Source organism: Solanum stenotomum, chromosome 2 (assembly GCF_019186545.1).
Source record: "Solanum stenotomum isolate F172 chromosome 2, ASM1918654v1, whole genome shotgun sequence".
NCBI lineage: Eukaryota > Viridiplantae > Streptophyta > Magnoliopsida > Solanales > Solanaceae > Solanum > Solanum stenotomum.
Genome location: NC_064283.1, coordinates 44,680,412 through 44,701,727, shown reverse-complemented (window position 1 = coordinate 44,701,727; position 21,316 = coordinate 44,680,412). Strand labels below are relative to the sequence as shown.

Sequence of the window (21,316 nt, the reverse complement as noted above, 5' to 3'; positions counted from 1 at the left end):
AAGAAGGACGTCATGATCATTCCTGTAATCACGGAGGATGTGGGATGGGTTGATATTGCAAATAAAATTAAGAAATTCGTTGACAAAGCAAACTCAAATATCATCTATCGTAGTACTGATCAAAGAATATGCAACGATTCTCAAGTGAAGGAAATCAAGAGATGGTTCTTGGAGAATGTAGAAATGCTGCAGTAAGAGATGCTATAAATGAGATCTTAGTATCCAAATAATCCTTCCAAAATCCAGAGTTCACTACTTAAACATGCATAATTAGTGTCACTATAGATAGTAATCATGTTCGCTACTCTTATATTACATACTTACTATTTCAATATGTTGCAAGTATCAGTTACTCATTTTATTGCCTGTTAGTAACTTTCCATCTTAGTAGTTACCATCATGTGGTTTATGTGCTTCAGTTCCACCAACTCCCTGAGCTAGTCTTAAAATGAACTGCATTATTCCTCCTTTATTACTAGGGTTCACACTTCTTTTTGAGGATTAGTACTGTATTACTAGGGTTCACACTTCTAGTCATTTGGCTGGAAATTAGTATGAAGAACAGTCTACCTTGCCCTAGGGTGCTTCTTTGTTGCTTTTTCTTTTTTATTTCCCCATTACTAACAAAAAAAATGAGGTTTGTGTTTTCTGTTTCTTTTGTTGCTATCAAATTTTAGGATGTTGTTTCTTATATCAAGCTATATGCAGGTTCCCTTCTTTTCTGAATGTTTTGTAACTTCATTCTTTTGGTTATATTCATGTGTTAGGAAGCCTCTGAAACCAAACGGAAGACGGTAAAACGTACCTTTAAGTCTGAAAAAGAGTTTTTGGAATTCACTTTGAAGTATCAGCAGGTTCTTGCAGAAAGAGATTCAGGTGTCCTGTTATAATCCTAATTTTGCTATTTTTTCTGTTTCAGGCTTCCTGTCTTTCATAATTCGTTTTCCCCATTTCCTCTGGATATGGATAATTTTATATTTTTTTCACAAGCGATGATAATTTGTCAGGTTTTAATGTCACATGTTGAGGCTAAATGCACTCACAAGTATACATGGTCAACAATGATGAAATTATTGTCCCACAAAAACTTGTTATCAACTATTGTTTAAATTAAACTAATGCTAATTATTTTATTCAAGTGACTTCCCGGAAGTGATGTTGATTAACTAAAAAGACTAGGAAACTAGAAATGGGAAAGCATCAAATATGCCCCTGTACTATTAGAATAGTTTAAATATACCTCTCGTTATACTTTTGAGCTAAATATACCCTCCTGTAATACTTTAGTTCAAATATACCCTCGAGTTATACTTTTATACTAATTTCCCTTATTTTTGATAGAGACATGTGACGAGTTTAGAAACAAATGACCCATCCCCAATTTTAAATACTCGATTGACTTTACAAAACCACCCTTTAACTCATCCCCGACCCATTCTTTTCTATTTTTTGGAAACTGGTAACCTTTTGTATTCCTAAGCATTAATGGTTATGCGGATTACAAGAAAGGAAAAATACAAAAATACTTGCAAAGATCCTATCAAGTCCACTAATTGGATCTCCTTTTCTATATCTTCTATATCCTATTCTTTACACCAAAAGCCTAGAATTGTAATTACTTTCCATTTGATCTTCTGTATTGTACACTCCTTTCCTTCAAAAATTCTTTGATTCCTTTCCTTCCATATAGTCCACCAAATACACGCTGGATTTTGTATTCATTCAGCATTAAGGCTATGCTGGCCACCTCTAAAAAGTTTACAAAAAAGAAAAGAGAGATACTTCTATTTCAAAAGAAAAGAGAGATACTTACAAAGAGCCTATAAAAGCCACTAGTTGGATTTCCTCTTCTATACTCTGGTCTTTACACCAAAAACCTAGTGAAGTAATAACTTTCCACTTAATCTTCAAAATAAAGGATTCTTTTCCTTCAAAGATCCTCTGGTTCCTCTCCTTCCAAATGGTCCACCAGATGCAGGCTGGGACTGTCCTCCACCATCTTTTTTGGCTTTTGCTTCCTCCTCTTCTGATCCAACAGCTAAGCAAGTCTGCAGTATGTTCAGGCATGATCCAGTTGATTCCAGCAATGGAAGTGAACATAGCCCCAAACTTGTGTCGTTACTTTGCAATGCATGAAAAGGTGTTTGTTGGTTTCTAGTGCCTCCTTGCAGAGGAGGCATCTAGATGCTATGATGGACCCCCTTTTTTGCAATGCCTCATGTGTCAAGCATGCTTTCCTAGCTACTAGCCAAGTGAAGCATTTCACTTTATTAGGAGCCACACTCTTCCATATAGTATTCCAAGGTCCAGTTGACCTGCCTGCAGCAACACTCAGTCCCCTTTTGTATACTCTGTTAACAGTGAAAATTCCATCATTGTGGTGCCTCCAAATGAGTTTGTCTGAATCTGTATTAGTGCTCGGGAAGTTTCCTATTAGTTTTAGAAAATCTACTACCCATGGTATTTCCCAATCATTTAGGGGTCTTCTGAAAGTCAGGTTCCACCCTTGAGGGGACCACATTTCTTGTATACTGCATCCAGTATTCAAGCTTATTGAGAACAATCCAGGAAAAAGGGAGTGAAGTGTGCCATGACCACTCCAGTCCTCTTCCCAAAAAAGTATCTTGTCTCCCCTACCAACTCTAACTTTAGTGTTTAGTTTGAGAGTTATCTATAGATTCCTGATAGATTTCCAAACCCCGACCCCATATGTATTAGTCACTTTATTAGTGCACCACTACCCCTCCGGACCATACTTATGAAGGATAATATCCCTTCACAAGGACTGATTTTCTTGAGTAAATCTCCATAGCCATTTGATAAGTAAACTCTTATTATGAAGCTTTAGGTTCCTTACTCCTAGACCTCCAAAACTCTTGCTTTACTGAACTGCGCTCCATTTTACCAGGTTGAAACTTTTCTCAATCTTGCTTCCTTGCCATAAGAAATCCCTCCTCAACTTGTCTAAGATTTTCACCACCTCACCGGGGATGGGAAATAAAGACATTACATATGTTGGCAGAGAATCTAGGACTGCATTGATCAAAACAACTCTACCTCCCAGGGAAAGGTATTGTGATTTCCAAAGTGCTAGTCTTTTTTCTGTTTTCTCTATTATTCCATCCCATATATTCACAACTTTGTGATTAGCACCCAATGACATTCCCAAATAAATTGTGGGCAACTCCTCTATCCTGCACCTCAAAATATCTGCCAGAGACTGAATTTGCTGCACCTCTTTCACCGGAAAAATATTGCTTTCCTCCAGTTAATCTTCAACCCAGAGCAAGCTTCAAAGATCACCAGTATCACCCTTAGGTAGCAAATTTGTTCTTGTTCAGCTTCGCAGAAAACCAGAGTGTCATCAGCATATAATAAGTGAGTCACCTCCAGGATTTCATTGTTCCTGTTCATAATGCTGAAGCCTTTTATCCAGTTGTTTGTTGCAGCCCTTCTCATCAGACTGCCTAGCCCTTCCATAGCTATAATAAACAGGAAAGGGGACAAGGGATCCCCTTGTCTGAGACTTCTTTCAGCTGGAAAAGAACCTGCAGGTTCTCCATTATCAGAATGGAGAACCTGGTAGTTTTGATACAGAATTCTATCCACTTAATCCACCTTCTCCCGAATCCCATTTGCCTGAGAGTGTTCAACAAGAAACTCCAGTTCAAGTGGTCAAAGGCCTTTTCAATAACTAATTTGCACATAACTCCAGGCACATCTCCTCTAATCCTGGTGTCAATGCATTCACTAGCAATAAGAGCATCATCCATTATTTGTCTCCCTTTGATGAAAGCCATCTGATGAACGCTGGAAATGTTTTCCACCTTCTTTTCTGACTCTTATGACCTCCTCTTTTGATCCAACAACTTCAGAGGTCAGAAGTGTGTTCTGGCATAGTCCAGTATTCATTGACTATGCTAGTAAACAGATCCCACACCTGAGCAGTAACCTTACAGTGCATGAATATGTGCTTGTTAAGTCTCCAGAGCCTCTTTTCAAAGGAGGCGTCTAGATGCTATGTTGATGCCTCTCTTCTGCATTGCATCACGAGTCAGGCAACTCTTCCTAGCAACCAGCCAAGTGAAGCACTTCACCTTGGTAGGGGCCACATGTTTCCATATTGTACGCCAAGGTCTTGTGGATCTTCCTGCACTTCCTCTAAGTCCCCAATTTTATAATCTGTTCACAGAAAACATCCCATCATTGTGATGTCTCCATGTTAATTTGTCTGGCTCTAGAGTAGTTCCATGTAATCCACCAATCAAAAGCTCACAAGCTCCACCACTCTATCAATCTCCCAATCATTAAACATCCTTTTGAATACTAGGTTCCAACCTTGTGGAGAGCACATCTCCTCTATCCTGCTATTAGGGTTTGTGCATATTGAGAGAAGACCAGGGAATAAGTCCTTTAGAATCCCATTGCCACACCAATCATCTGTCCAGAACTTAGTTTTATGTCCTCTGCCCACAATAATATTTAAGCTGCTTTTGAGAGTCATCCATAAGTTCCTGATGGTCCTCCACATCCTAACACCATAAGTGTCAATAACTTCACTAGTACACCAGTGATGCTGCTGCCCTATTTGTGATCAGTGGCGGAGCCACCCTATCTTTAGGGGGGTCATCCGACCCCCCTTTGGCGGAAAATTATATTATTTTTACATGGTTAAAATAATTTTTTATGTATATATAATAGATGTCGAATCCCCTTAGGCTACTTCGTGTGTCTATTTCTTCAAATTTTGAACCCCCTAATTAAAAATTCTGGCTCCGCCACTGTTTGTGATGTGTTTACTCTTTCCACAGACCTGGGTGCGGAGTCGCCTTTGTTAGGAGTGCTTTACCGCTCAATGTGGGACTTCCCAGCGCGAGTTCTGATTTAGTTGGGCTCCAATGTGGGTACCGGACACCGGGTGGGAAACCCAAAAAAATATTTCTTTCCACAAAGCCCACTCTTCCTGAATCCCATTGCCACACCAATCATCTGTCCAGAACTTAGTTTTATGTCCTCTGCCCACAATAATATTTAAGCTGCTTTTGAGAGTCATCCATAAGTTCCTGATGGTCCTCCACATCCTAACACCATAAGTGTCAATAACTTCACTAGTACACCAGTGATGCTGCTGCCCTATTTGTGATGTGTTTACTCTTTCCACAGACCTGGGTGCGGAGTTGCCTTTGTTAGGAGTGCTTTACCGCTCAATGTGGGACTTCCCAGCGCGAGTTCTGATTTAGTTGGGCTCCAATGTGGGTACCGGACACCGGGTGGGAAACCCAAAAAAAAATTTCTTTCCACAAAGCCCACTCTTCCTGAACATACCTCCACAACCATTTTGAAAGTAGTTTCTTGTTATGAAGCTTTAAGTTCCTAACTCCCAGTCCCCCACTTTTCCTACTTTGTTGTGCTTTAGGCCATTTAACCAAGTTGAAGCCCTTTTCTATCTTATTTCGTTCCCAAAGGAAATTTCTTCTTAGAGCATCTATAGACTTGACAACCTTACTAGGAATAGGGAAAAGGGACATCACATATGTGGGTAGAGAGTCCAGTACTGAGTTGATTTTTTTTTTTTGAAACTGGTAAGGTTGAATTCTTCAGCATTAAGGGTATGCTGGCTACCTCCAAAAAGGGATAATCCAGTACTGAGTTGATTAGTTTAACTTTTCCTCCTAGAGATAAATATTGAGACTTCCATATAGCCAATTTCTTCTCAGATTTCTCAATTTTGCCATCCCAAATTTTTCCTGCTTTGTGCTTGGAGCCCAAAGGCATGCCTAGGTAGACTGTAGGCAACTTTTCTGTCTTGCACTTCAAATATTTGCCAGAGTCGCAATCTGTTGCACCTCCTTTATTGGAAAAATATTACTCTTTCTTGAATTAACTTTGAGTCCCGAGCAAGCTTCAAAAACCACCAAGATCACTCTTTAGTAGCAAATTTGTTCCTGCTCTGCTTCACAGAATACCACTGTGTCATCTGCATACAATAAATGTATCAGTTCCATTGTATCATTCACCCTGTTTTGATGGAGAAGCCCCTTATCCATTTATTCTGAGTAGCAACTCTCATTAAACTGTCCAGACCTTCCATAGCCAAGATAGAGAGGAAAGGGGACAGAGGGTCTCCTTATCTTAAGCCTCTCTCTCCCCGACCCATTCTGTTTACAAAGAAATTTGATAGCAACAAAGGTATGAACGACCAGAATTATATATGTGAAATTGTGAATGTAATTAAGCACATCACTAGGAGTAGTTATTAATGTTGCAGTACTCTTAATAAGAAGCAGCATTACAATATATCAAAGCATAAAAAAAGCTCCCAAGCACATCCCCCGCGACATTTCTCTCTCCTACTTCCTAGTAGGGGAATCATCCTTGTACCCATCTTTCTTCTTCACCTAGCTGTCACCTTCTGTGATAGCCACCTTTCCTTTTCTTAACCAGTTTTTGTGAAGTACCATATCAGACCAAGAATGAAGGAGAATATAATATATTTTAATTCTGGCTTGAAGTCATTCAATATCACTTGATGGCATCTGGGAATTCTGAATGGTATTAATGGGAAGAAGGAATCGTGGGATGATGAGAAGATCGACTATGCCCAGAAAGGTGATGGAATGGATTGCTAATTCTCGAAAAATATCTGGTTCCTTTCTGCCCAAATAGACCACCAAATTCAATCCGTGACAATTTTCCATCTCTCCTCCTTCTTGGCTGAATTTCCATCTCTATTCCAGCATTTTAAGACATCTTTAATGCTTCTTGGCATTATTAATCTATTTTACCTTAGGTTGATAAAGATTTTCTACAGTTGATCTGCCCATTTACAATGTAATTAAAAATGGCTAATTGTCTCTGCCTGTTCACCACAGAGGTAACACCGGGAGCATAATTGATTCTTTCTTTCGTTTAATTTAGCTATCATGCAGATACATAGTCTGTAGACTAAAAGTTTTTTCTATTTTGCAATTCAATAGAAATCCTTTTTTTCTTGGTTTCACAATTTATGGTTTATTTCACATTTGGGAGGCTTGTTTGGTGCTCTAAAGTGAATATGTTTTGAAGAACATGTACCTTGTTGGAGGCAAAACCATCCCACCAAGGCGCCTGCTTATGAACTGGCATAAGAACTACTCACATCTTTCTTTCGTTTAATTCAGCTATTGCTGTTCGGGATAAATTGGAGTCATTGTGCCGTGAGTTGCAGCGCCAAAACAAAGTATTAATGGTAAGGTCTATTGCATATTTAATAAAGTTTCTGTATATTCTTAGGCGAGGAATTGCTGCACCAAAACCTCACGTCCAGCCTTAGTAGTACAAGAGGAATCTCTTCTTAGATGTCTATACACCATTTACTTGGTGGATCTTAGTTCTAGTAATTTAGTAATTGCCAAGAGCATCAATGACTTGCTCTTTTACTTAGCATATACAATTCCTTTGGCACATACTCTGACATTAGTTCGTCATCTTAAAGTCTCTGTTACCTTTTTTCTCCTTAACAACTTGCTGTCTAGAAGCCCAAGTCCAAAGAGATTTTCCGAGTTGTTATTTGTAACAGTGAATACTAGTAACTATACAGCCCAATGTCAGACTGCTTTCCTGAATTAGGTTGAGATGATAAATATAGTTCAACAGGGTTATTGTCATTAATTGGTCGTCTCTCTTCTTGTCATAGTTAGTGTCCCCAATTTTCATTTAACAGTAAGTGCTCTAATTGACTGTTATCTAGATTATTATCATTTAATTATTAGATGACATTAGAGATGGCCAGTCCTTTTTTCATACTTTTTTTTTCAAAGTTTGTAACTTGTTTGATTTCCAGTTCTCAAGGTTGTTATCATTTACATTTTGAAATTCTTAAATGCTCATTATAACTCCCTTTTTCCATAAGGATGGCCTTTTTCTCAATTTTCATACTTTGATGGATAAAATCTGTGTCAAGTAGAGTGGCAGTTGTATTATCGTGCCATTTATTCTGGGATAAAGTCATGGCTTTTCGTGAGGTGTGCTTATTGGTTGTTTATATGTTTCATTGCTATGCCACCTACTTTACATACCAGGCTATTGCTATATTGTCTTTTTACACTTTTTGCTTCGATATAGGTGATCAATTAATAATATTTTGTTACTCTCCAGTTTATGTTGTTTCTGTGTATTGCCCTTGATTATAAGTTTCTATGACTTTAAGTTGTCTGTTTTCTGTAATTTGCAGGAAGAATGCAAACGGGTGTCATCCGAGGGTCAAAATCTGAGGCTGGATCTTTCGAACAAGTTTCAAGATGCAATTAAGGTCTGAAAATTTTACTGTTCTGAGATCTTCTGAAGGGTTGGCAAGTATTTGTAGATGTGTCCTTCGCTTTCAAGTCGACAGTGGTCATTTGCTCTTAGCCTTATCCTATGCATTATATTATTTTCTGTAATTTGTGGACACCAATGAAGAAAATCTGAGTAAATTTTGTATGTTTTAAGGATTTCCCTAGAAACACACAGAGTAAAAGGTTGAAAAGGCCTTGTCTTTTATCTATCATCATCAGGCAATTTCCTCTAACTTTGTGTTTTTGGCTTGGTAGGAGATGTTAGGTTTCTCTTACAGAGTCTTCCTGTATTGTTTGATGAAGGTTCTATTGTTCTGCTTGTCACATAGTTCCTCTTCTAATGTTCTTCGTCTGCCTCCAGCTGGCTTAACTACTAGGTACCATCATAGCTTTTCTTTCATGTGAAAAGAAGACAATTATGATAGGATAAGCTGAAAATGCGACTAGATCTTTGATATAAAATCAAATATTCATGCAAAATTTTGGATTTAACCTCCCGTAGTGCATCTCTAAGTTGAATCGATGCAGATACAGATACAGGAGTTGTATTAGACATGTATATGGGAACACATTAAACTTTCAAAGTTAGGTGGAGATTACGAATTGGACACAATTGCAAAAGATAACTTTAAACCAAAACACACATTCCACAAACCATAAGTACTAATAAAACATCCAAGATACTGTCAGATATCAAATGTCAACATAGCACCGCCTAAGCCAACATAATGTCTAACACCAAAATTTCTGCAAATCTATAACTATATTTTTTTGATAAGGTAAATAATTTTATTAATGAAGGGGAAACCTACAAGCTGTATGCCATAAAGTGGAGAACCTATACCAAAATATGGTTCTCCATATAAATGGGAACCTCATGGGTACGCCAAAAGAAACTAAAAACAAGAGGCTACTTTGCAAAAGTACAAAATCCTAGACAACTTCTTCCAATGCTCCCCCATTTCTTTCTTTTCATCTTACTCACATGATAACTAATGAAGAAACATCCCATTCCATTTGACTTTCTTTCCCTCTTGTTAGAATAGAAATATGTATATACAATCCTACTTAGAATAGGACTAAGAATAGTAGTAGGAATAGAAATAGGAATATAATATATAGTTTCCTACTTGTCAAGGAATGTATTGTAGTGACTGTAAATAAGGTCTCTATGTAAATATGTAGATACACAATTCAATAATATTCTTCTCTCATATTTCTCATATGGTATCAGAGCCTCTATGATCTTGTGTAAAGAATAAAAGAACTTCCAGTGTGGCTATTACGTATATATGCCGCCCGTCTGACCAATAATTATGTTAGCAAAAGTTCGGTCACCGTGTATCTTTTCGGTGACTATTTTCTCATATCTAATTTGGGTAGTATCTCGTGCCATTTTTTCTCGGTGACTACTTTCTTATATTCGATTTGCATAGTACTCTCAAATTGCGTAGCACCGTGCATCTTTTCAATGACTACTTTCTCATATTTGATTTGCATAGCACCGTACATCTCCATGAGCTACTTCTCATATTTAATGTGCGGTACCGTTGATTTTTTCGAACTACTTTCTCATAACTGTGTTGCATAGCATCGTGTGCCTTTCCGGTGACTCCTCAAATTTGATTTGCGTAGTTCCATTCGTCTTTTTAATGACTCCTCAAATCTGATTTGCGTAGGGCCGTGCCATCATTCCGACCCTACCTGTATAATTTCTCCTTTTTAGTAGGGTTGTGTCGTCAATCCGGCTCTACTCATACTGGACACACTAGTTTGACGAGTGTCCATACGCCCATAATTTCCAACTCCATTACAGAATGTACCAGATGCTCTCTCTGAGTGCTGATATTCTCCATGTGGAATTGGGTATGCTGCCTGACTGCCTGAATGCAGGTGCATCAAGGAAACCATTTGTCCAGGTATTTAGGGTGTTAAAAGTTTCATTTAGTGGAAATCAGTCGGTACACAGGGAGAGATGGAAGATTGTCCCAGCCTGCATTTGGTGGACTGTTTGGCTGGAAAGGAATCAGAGTTGTTTTGAGAACAAGAGCTGCTCTATGGAGAAGATGAAGCTGAATTGTTTAGCTCTTTTCTATTTTTGGTTTAAACATGAATATCCTCATGAACATGAGGATACCCCTAGTATCTTAGACTTTTTAAGGAATTCATAGGAAAAGAGCAACACTTCTATATTTCTGATTGTAAGTATTACTGGAATACGTCCTGCGTATTCCTTTGTTTATAATACAAGTTACCTTTTCTCAACAACAAAGTTTCATTTAGCGTAAGGTCATCACTCTGAATAGTTTTCTGACCTTGCCGAGCAAATAGTTTGAGGCTGGTGCTTGGCTTTCTCTTTTGCCAGGTCCACCTTATTTAGGGTTTAGAATGGTGACATGCCCAGTCCAATAGGTTGCCTTGATTTTGTTGTGCATGCGGGCTTTGACATCCTATACTTGATCTGATTGAACAATCTTTTGGGACCAGGTGGGAAAAAAGGTGTGTTGATGTAGCTTGCATACCTCCCTGGGGAAGTGATAAGCAGTTCTACCTTCTTGCACCTGGATTTTGACTACTTGACATGTGTTTTCTCGCAAATAGTGATGAACTATCATGATTAAGAAGGTTAAACTTCTTAGATAGTAGCATCACTAACCTAGTTGTGAATTCCTGCTGAGTTTTCAGTTGAAGTGGTAATCTTTTTTTTTTTTTGATGACCGAAAAGTGCTAATCTAATTGTAGAATTGTATTCTTTAATGCCTTAAAGGCATTTTTGTGACTCACTTAAAAAGTGAAGTTGAGTGCAGCATAGGTTGGTAGCCTTACTTTGCTTATGCAGCACTTAAGTGCAGGCACAAGAAGAATGCATGCACCTAACTACTGTTTAAAAACAAAACTATATTAAATTATGAGGCCAGCACTCTTTTTTTTTTTTTTTGATTTGCACCGGGTGTCCGAGTCTCTTTGAGCCCCGACTAATCCCGGGGGTGCACAGGCCCTCGGCAAGGAGTTTCCCACAAGTGCATGAGGCCAGCACTCTTATCTGAATTTGGTGGCATCACATATGATATATAGATGGGAAACACTATATTAAATTATTAATCATTAAGATGATGTCATGGATGAATCTGTTAGTGTAGGAATTGATTAGATGGTATATAAAACCTAGTCACTAAATCTGAAACGGAAATTTGAAATTATGTTTTAATTTACGAATCAGAAATCCTAAATGTTTGTTTAAACTTGATCAACATGATTTTTACTTAAAAATTAAATTAGTTGTTCTTGCAGTTTAACGTGTTTTCTCCTTGATGACACTGTATAGAATGGCTTGGGTGTCATCTTCTTTTCTACCAAGTCTTGATGAACAGTTTGTGACTTTGAGGTCACAAGCCCTTCACTTTGGTGTTCTATATCATTGTTTTTTTGTGGGTTGGTTGGGGGGGGGGGGGGGAGCAGTGAGCAGTGGTTTTATAGGCCAGATTTCCGTTTTTGATTGATATAGTACCTAGCCTATTAATAAAGCTCAGCTCCTATGTATGAACAAGGATTGATTTTACTTCTCCACCTAGCTACTCTAGGTTAACTTACTACCTTGGCCTCTCTTAAATGCTTTTCCCCGAACTGCCTTCATGATCCCACAATTTTTTTTAAGAATAAAGTTGTATTTGACTTTTTAACCATTATCTAAATTTAGTCAAAAGTATTCTTTGAATCCCGTTTCAATTTGTTTGTCTTAGAGACCGTTTGGATTGGATTAAAAAAAGTTGCTTTTAAGTCATAAAAAGTCAAACTTAAATGAATTTCAAGTCAAAAATAAAAAGTAGGGGGAGACCTACTTTTGATTTTTGCGACCTACTTTTTATTTTTGACTTATTTTAAGTCATTTTAAACTTATTTTAAGTCATTTTTTACCTTGTCAAACACTTCCTAACTTATTTTAAGTCATTTTTGACTTATTTTAAGTTATTTTTTGTGTGTCAAACTCTTCCAGAAGTCAAAAACTGACTTAAAAGTAGGTTTGACCAACTTTTAAGCAAATCGAAACACCCTCTTACTTTGTAGTCATTCAAAGGAATGTTTCTTTTTTGACAACTCTTTAATTCTAACTTTCCATGTGACATGTTTAAGACCACAAGATTAGAGGACATTTTAGTACATTCTACATATCTTTAGCTTAAGATCACAAGATTCAAAAGTTTTTTTTACTTTTTTAAACTCCGTGGTTGAGCCAAGTCAAAACCAAATAAACAAATCGAAACAAAGGGAGTACTAGTTTGCAAAAATCTTATATTGTAAACTAATAATCATCTTGACAAGAACATGCAAATGCGCCACCACTGCTTGCTGATGGATTTATTGCTTAGCTTTGTGTAAACACTTCGTTTTTCTTTTAGATGTTTTTGCCAATTTACATTTGATGTTTGTCATAGTATTTCTCTCTTCATTGTTATTACGCTGACTAGTTAAGAAGTGACATCATGAGTCCTTTTTGCTAAGCTACTACTTTTGTAACTATTAGGCGTCTCCTTGATGCTAGCAGTGAAACCAATTACTTCACAAAAAAAGAAGAAGGTGACATCATGAGCATTGTGCAAACATCTGAGTTTTGGTTATCTTTGTGCACAGAGCCTCATTCTCTTCGTTATTCTGTTCTGATCTTTCTTGGAGTAATGTTGTGCTGCATACTGACAATGTCTTGTATTGTTTATCCCTCCTTGAATAAAAAAACATTTGTTTCTTACCAACGCCATGCTTCCTACCCGTACACTGAATCCTAAAACAAGGAAGAAAAAGAAATTAGGGAACACAAAGATAAAGGCTGTTAGCTCATTTCATAAACAAGGATTGACCTTTGTATGATTAGCATGGCTTTGGAAAATATACACTTATTGAAACTGAAATTCGTAATATGTTTGTTTTTTGCCTCTTAAGGGTGGATCAGCTTGAATTGTAGCATAACAGTTCTTTCCTCATTTTCTTCCTACTTAGGACGTAAGCAACAAGCTGGAAGAGCAAAAAGATGAATGTCTATTGCAGTTGAAGGAGAATGAGATGTAAGATTTCAGTATTTATTTATCATGTTGTAGTAACCCTTTAATGTCATGTTTTTGGTTATATCCTGCAATGATAAATATGAGGCACACCATAAAAAGAATGGTGCAGAATAAAGCATATGGCTCGACATGAATGGGGAATTAGAATCGTATTAGATTGTCTGATAGAAATTATGGATGATTTGATCATAAAGGGATTAGGACGGGTTGTAACTAAGGCATTTTGAGAGCATTTAATCAATTTAGATGCCATATTTAGTGGATTTGGGGGATGACTTGTAATTCAAAACTTAAAATTTAAAAGAAACCGTTGGAAGTTTGTGGGATAGCCATGTAAGGCAATCATTTAAAGATTGGATGGATTGACGCACATATTTGGAGGGATAGGACAGTCGTGGGAGTGAGGATCTTTGGATTAACCTGGTTCGTCTTCCACAGCCAAACGTCGACATATCCAAGTCCTGCTTTTTAAGTCTAAGTCAACCGAGAAATCACATTATGAAAGCGGGATATGTCATTTGTGTATACTGTATAGCTCACAAGCCTTTTCCCAAACTAAGAAGCAAGTTTGGAATGGTCGAAACAATGGCATCAAATTTGAATCAATAGATTTCCATAACAGACTACACAATTGAGCATCATCAATCTTCTCCCATTCGACCCTATCTTTTTTAGTATTATCTTTAGCCTGTGTAACCAAGTGATCCTGAACACCTTGTCCCTAGCAACATAACCAATGTTTTGGGAAGCGAGAAGCGGAAAAAAGTGACACGGGCTTGCTTCACAGAAGCGAGAAGTGTGAAGCGAAGCACAAACTTTTTTCAAATAAAGCGGTATTTAGTATAAAAATAAAAAATATTAAATAACTAAATAGAGGTAACATATTTCTAGATTAAAAAGTAAATTGGTAGTCAATACTCCTCATAAGTTATAACATATAAAGCAAATACATGGCCAAATCACAAAGGATCAAACTCCTATTCTTCATTGTGACATTGAATAAGAAAATACAACTTACTACAAGCAAAATAGAAGAGTAACTCAGTAACAGAGTACAATGGTTGAAACATGGAAACAAATATCCAGGGTACAATGGTTGAAACATGGAGACAAGAATACAAATTTTTTCCACAGAATCGCCACCTCTCATAAGAGGTTCAATACTATGGAACAACTTGATATAGAAGGTAACATTGTGAAAGATCCAGCTATGATCAAGGAGGCTGTCCAAAATTTCTACATAAATTTATACAAGGAAACTGAACACTGGAGGCCTGATCTGAACATTCAAGATGTTAATATGATAACTGGAGAGGAACAAGTATGGTTGCAAAGACCTTTTGAGGAAGAAGAAATCCTAGAAAGTATTAGGATGTGTGCTAAGGAGAAGGCTCCTGGACCGGATGGCTTACCAATGATTTTCTTCGAGACTTTTTGGGAGGTTTTGAAGGACATAATTAACACTCTATCACATTACCACTCCAATCAGAATTTTGAGAAAAGTTTCAATGCAACATTCATTGCTCTACTTCCTAAAAAGGCTGGATCTTCAGAATTAAAAGATTATAGGCCAATCAGTCTAATAGGAGGGGTCTACAAAATCATTGCTAAATTACTGGCAGAAAGACTTAAGAGGGTGGTGAGCAAATTGGTCAATAAAAATCAGATGGCTTTCATAAAAGGGAGACAAATCATGGATGCTGCATTGATAGCTAGTGAGTGCATAGATTCAAGGATGAAAGGTGGTGTTGCGGGTTTATTATGCAAGTTAGACATCCAGAAAGCATATGACCGCTCTTTTCCGGTGCAGATGAATAAACCGGTATTTTCTCTTTCAGTTGCTGCTCGGGGGAAAGAAGTTTAATTTGCTTTGGTAATGTAAATTGGGCATTTTTATTGAATGTTTTGAGACAAATGGGCTTTGGCAGTAAGCGGCTAAAATGGATAGAAGTGTGCATTAAAACAGTCAGGTTCTCAATACCAGTAAATGGTGAACCTGTTGACTTCTTTGCATCAGAAAGGGGGCTGCGCCAAGGTGATCCACTGCTACCTTTTCTTTTTATTCTAGCAATGGAAGGTTTTGACAGTATGATGAGAATAGCTACACAGAACAGGTGGATCAAGAGTTTCCAAATAGGAGACAGGATAGGGAATGGAAAGGAGATTAGCCATTTGCTATACGCAGATGATACTACCATTCTTTGCGAGCCAGAAGCCGAACAGCTGAACTACATCAGATTGATTCTGATCTTATTTGAAGCAGTATCAGGGCTAAGGGTTAATTGGGGGAAAAGCAGCTTGATTGCAGTCAAGGAGGTGCCTCAGATTCAAGGATTGGCAAGCATTCTAGGGTGTAAAGTAGAGAAATTACCGACAACATACTTGGGAATGCCACTAGGGAACAAACAGAAAGCTTTGGGGATATGGGATGGAATTCTGGAAAAAGCAGAAAAAAAATTATCAAGGAAGGCTCAATATCTATCCTTGGGGGGTAGAGTGATCTTGATAAACTCTGTTTTTGATTCACTGCCTACTTATGTTATGTCGTTATTTCCAATTCCTCCAATAGTTATCAAAAAGCTGGACAGACTGAGAAGAAACTTCCTCTGGAAAAAAGGCAAAGAGTGAGAAGGCAAGGGTTACTATTTAGTGAAATGGAACACTGTGATGCTAAGCAAAGAAAGAAGGGGATTGGGTATTAGAAATTTGAGAATCCAAAACAAGAGCCTTTTGATGAAGTGGTTGTGGAGATATACTAGTGAGGAAGGAACCCTATGGAAGGAGGTGATAGTGGCAAAGTATGGGGAATTGAACCCATGATGTACAGAGATAGTGTCAGAACCCTATGGATGGGGAGTATGGAGGACAATCAGAGCTTTATGGAACTCTATGGAAGAAAATGTGTTTCTCAAAGTTGGAAATGGCAACAAGATCAAGTTTTGGAGAGATGGATGGATTGATCAAATTCCTCTAAGTGAGTCATTCCCAGATCTTTTCTCAATCTGATCAAATTCCTCTAAGTGAGTCATTCCCAGATCTTTTCTCAATCTGCAACAATCCTAAAGCCAGAGTATGTGAATGCTGGACAACTCAATGCTGGGACCGATCTTTCAGAAGGCTATTGAATGATTGGGAAGTAGATAGAGTGGCTTATTTCCTGGGAAAATTGGGGGGAACCAATCTAGTAACAAATGCACCAGATAGAGTTATTTGGAAGCACAACAAGGATGTCAAATTCACAGTAAACAGTGCTTACAAGAAAGGCATACAAGTTGGGGTTAGAGGCTACCATCATCACTGGAAGAGTTTGGAGAGGACTGATCCCCACTAAAGTGAAATGCTTCACTTGGTTAGTCATCAAAAGAGCCTGCTTAACTCAAGAAGTGCTGCAGAAGAAAGGAAATCAACTAGTCCCTAGGTGTTTCCTATGCAATTTGACTGGGGAAACAAACAAACACCTATTTTTACATTGCAAATTCACTACACAGATCTGGGAGATGTTCCTCAACATCACATGCTATGCCAGAACACACCTCTGATCTTTTTAAATGTTGGATCAGAAGGGGGGATAGCAAGACTCAAAAGAAGTGGTGGAAGCTAATACCATCATGCATATGGTGGTCAGTCTGGAAGGAAAGAAATGGGAGATGTTTTGAAGATAAATCTAATTCTATTCACAAAGTAAAATGGAATTGTTTGGTATCTTTACTTTTTTGGTGTAAACAGCTCTGTATAGAAGATGTAGATCAAATTATAGAATTAATAGGGAGCTTGTAATTTTGGTTAGGGCTGTAATTTTTGAAGGTGGCCAGCATTTCCTTAATGCTGAAGAATACAACTTTACCAATGTTCAAAAAAAAAAACTCAGTAACAGAGTAGCAAAAAAACTAAGGAAAAGAAATATAGAGACAGAACAGAGCAGCAACCAGCAAAACAAAAAAAGAAAGAAGACCAGAGGATACTATTACAAACAGAGCAACAGTAACTCGGTCACAGAACAACAATAAAACAAAGGAAAAAAAATATAGAGACAAAACATAGCAGCAACCAGCAAAACAAAAAAAAGAAAAAAAGAGAGCAGCAGTGACCAAAGAGAAGAGAAAAAAACAGAGCAGCAGTCGACCAAAGAGAAGAAGAGAATTAACCTATAGAGTGGAGCAGCAGTCCCTCAAAGAGGGAAAATAATTGGAAAGATGTTGCCCAAGTATACTAAAAAAATTAAAGAAAAAAACTAACAGAAATTTTTGAAAAAACCCTAACTAGCGCTTATCTCATTTTTTTTTTTTTTTTTGATAAAGGTAAAATTGTATTCCTCAGCAATGAGGGTATGCTGGCAACCATCAAAAAGATTTACATTAGTGACCCAAAAAAGACCAACTCAAGAAATTGCTACTAAACTTATAAAGAAGAGAAAATTTAAAATCTGTCCAGCATCCTCTATACTCTCCTCTTTACACCAAAAACAGAAAGTTTTCATACAACGCCATTTGATCTTTTGCACTGATTCTGCAGTATTTTCCATACACCTCTTGTTTCTTTCTCTCCAAATAGTCCACCATATACAAGAGGGTATCATGCTCCACCATTTCTTCTGGCTCTTACTCCCCCCTCTTCTCACCCAACAACTATGAAGATCTACAATATGTTCTGGCATTGTCCAGTTTGTGTGTCTTGCTTAGAAAACTGGCCCATAATTGAGCAGTGACTTTGCAATGGAGGAATAGATGGCTATTAGTCTCATTTGTCTCATTACAGTAAACACCAGGAAGCTATTTCAAAGCCTCTTCTTTGTAGCTTCACATGAGTTAGGCATGCCCTTTTAGCCACTAGCCATGAGAAACACCTCACTTTAGTTGGCACTTTATTTTTCCATACCTTACTACATGGTCCAGAGATTTCCCCGGGAAGTTCCTTCACTTTCCTATTGTACAATCTGCTGACTGACAACATACCATCATGATTGTGTTTCCAAATCATTACATCAACTTCCAGATTTGTGCCCTTGAAATCATCTAGTGTTTGTAGCATCTCGACTACTCTCCCTATCTCCGAGTCATTTAGTAACCTTCTGAAGCTGAAACTCCACCCTTGTTCAGACCATACCTCATTTACCATTGCATCTGGAGAAGTGCTGAGGATATATATATCTAGATAGGAAGACATCAAGGAGTCCTGACAAATCCAGTGATATTTCCAGAAAAGAACCTTGGTCCCATTCCCCACTTTGTATCTAATATTGTGTTGTAGTTGACTCCATAAATTTCTGATAGTTCTCCACATCGAGACACCATACGGGATATTCACCATATCGAAAACCCATGGGCTATTCTGGCCGTACTTGTTACTAATAACTTCCTTCCAAAGTGCTTGATCCTCTCTTCCGAACCTCCACAACCATTTTGCCAACAAGCACTTGTTTTGTACCCCCAAGTTTTTGATCCCTAACCCCCCTGAGCTTCTACTCAGCGAAACAGTTTGCCATTTGACAAGATGTATTCTTTTACCTTCCTTGATTCCCAACCAAAGAAAGTCCCTCCTTAATTTATCAAGTCTTTCTTCCACTTTGGCCAGCATAGGGAATAGGGACATCACATTGGTAGGTAAGGAGTCTAGTACAAAGTTTATCAGAATGGTTCTCCCAACGAAGGATAGATATTGAGATTTCCAATTTGCAAGCTTCTTCTCAGTTTTTTCAATTATACCATCCCATATCACTAGCTCTTTATGGTTGTTTCCAAGTGGCATACCTAGGTAAACAGTTGGGAGTTTTTCAATTCTGCACCCCAAAATGTTTGTTAAGGCCTGGATCTGTGTAACCTCTTTGATGAGATATATACAATTCTTCCTCCAATTGACTGCCAAGCCTGAGACCGCCTCAAAGACTACCAATATCATTCTGACAATTCTAATTTGTTCCTCCTTAGCTTCACAAAATATGACAGTGTTGTCAGCATAAAGCAAGTGACAAATCTGCATATCGACCCCTGAGAAACTGCCTACTTTTAATCCTTGCAACAATGAGTTTTGCGTAGTCACCCTCATCATACTATCAAATCCTTCCATGCTATGATGAAAAGGAAAGGGGACAAAGGGTCTCCCTGAGGGAAAAAAACCAGTAGGTTCTCCATTTATCAGAATGGAGAACCTAATAGTTTTTATACATACCTCAATCCATCTCAACCATCTCTCCCCAAACCCCATTTGTTTTAACATATTGAGCAAAAATTCCAATTGACATGATCATATGCCTTTTGAATGTCTAGCTTGCACATAACTCTAGAGTCAGCCCCTCTCTAAGTCTAACATTCGCTAGCAATAAGGTTAGCATCCATGATCTGTCTGCCTTTTGTGAATGCCATCTGATGTTTGTTTACTAGTTTGCTGATTACTTTCTTCAACCTCTCAGCTAGCAGCTTAGCTATAATTTTGTATACCCCACTTATCAAACTATGGGTCTGAAGTCCCTAAGTTCAACTGCCTCTGTCTTCTTCGGGATAAGAGCCACAAATGTGGCATTCAAGCTCTTCTCAAAGACCTGCTGATCATGAAATTGTCTGATGGTATTCATGATATCTACCTTGAGCATCTCCCAAAAGTTCGGATAAAAGCTCATAGGAAACCCGTCAGGGCCAGGGGCTTTGTCACTTGCACACAATTTGATTCCTTCTACCACTTCTTCTTCCTTGAACTGTCTTTGTAACCAATCCTTCTCCAAACTGATGCTTTCAATGCCTTGTAAGTTTGGAGCAGGCCTCCAATTCTCAGTTTCTCTGTATAGTTTCTGATAGAAATTAGTAATATCTGCTTTGATCTCATCAGTATCTGTCAACTCTCTGCCATTTACCCAATTTTTCAATTGAGTTTATTCTTTTGTGTGCTGTGGCCATCCTATGGAAGTACTTGGTGTTCTTGTCTCCATGTTTGAGCCATTGAATTCTTGACCTTTGTCTCCAAGCTATCTCCTCATTCCTGGAAGCTTCATCAAACTCCCTAGATAGATGAACTTTTTGAAGGAGTTCATCATCAGTCAATATTCTCTGCTCTTGTATATTTTCCAGACCAACAATTTGATTATCTCTTCCTTCTTTTGTTTCCAGTGGACTCTGTTCTCATAGCCCCATTGTTTCAACTTCCCTTTCAGTAACTTCAGTTTGGAAGCTAAGATAAAAGAGGGGGTCCCATTTACTGAGAAGGAGAACCACCAATCCTTTACCTTCTCCCTGAAACCTTCTATTTGCATCCACCATTGTTCAAACTTGAAATAAGATTTCTTCTAGTTTAGCTCCCCACAAGTTAGCATCACTGGATTGTGATCAGACTCTAGTCTCGGTAGAAGACTTTGTCTAATTTGTGAGAAAAAGTCGTCCCAATGATAAGAGTAAAGAAATCTATCCAATCTAGAAGCAGTCGAATGGTTTTCACCCCTTCTCTAGGTGTACAATCCTCCATATAAAGGAGGGTCAAGTAGCTCCATTTCATTTATCCAATCTGTGAAGTCAGACATAGCCCCTGTTGACCTCTGTCCAGTTGATCTTTCCGTGGGATCTTGTCACATTGAAATCCCCACTAAACAACCAAGGACCTGTGCATGTGTTCTTTAGATTGATTAGATCCCTCCACAACTCCCTTTTGATGACTTCGTTACAGTCAGCATAAATTGAACTAAGGAGCCAACTTAAGTTCGTATTAATGCCTTCAAATCTACATGTGATTACTTGCCCAGAAGCCTCCACCAATTCACCTTTCCACATTCTCGTGTCCCATAACACTGCTATACCCCCACTTCTCCCCACAGCCTCTAAGTGTAATTCTCCCAACCATCGGTTGAACCACAATTGTTTGATCAATTGTGTATCTGCTCCTGTCAATTTTGTTTCCACTAGCACGTATATATCTGCACCCCACTGTTGAAGTAGACTCCGAATTAATCTTCTTTTATTCTCA

General features: G+C 38.1%; 1 protein-coding gene across 2 annotated transcripts in view; it reads left to right on the top strand.

The window, feature by feature from the left end:
• LOC125855284 (uncharacterized) overlaps positions 1 to 21,316 on the top strand; it is a 47,060-nt gene that overhangs the window by 9,297 nt on the left and 16,447 nt on the right. For both annotated transcript variants that reach the window (XM_049534996.1, XM_049534995.1), the window contains exons 3-6: positions 768 to 876; positions 7,161 to 7,228; positions 8,213 to 8,290; positions 13,308 to 13,372. In XM_049534996.1, coding sequence (XP_049390953.1) covers positions 768 to 876; positions 7,161 to 7,228; positions 8,213 to 8,290; positions 13,308 to 13,372 — 320 coding nt within the window. The remainder of the gene's footprint in view (positions 1 to 767; positions 877 to 7,160; positions 7,229 to 8,212; positions 8,291 to 13,307; positions 13,373 to 21,316) is intronic.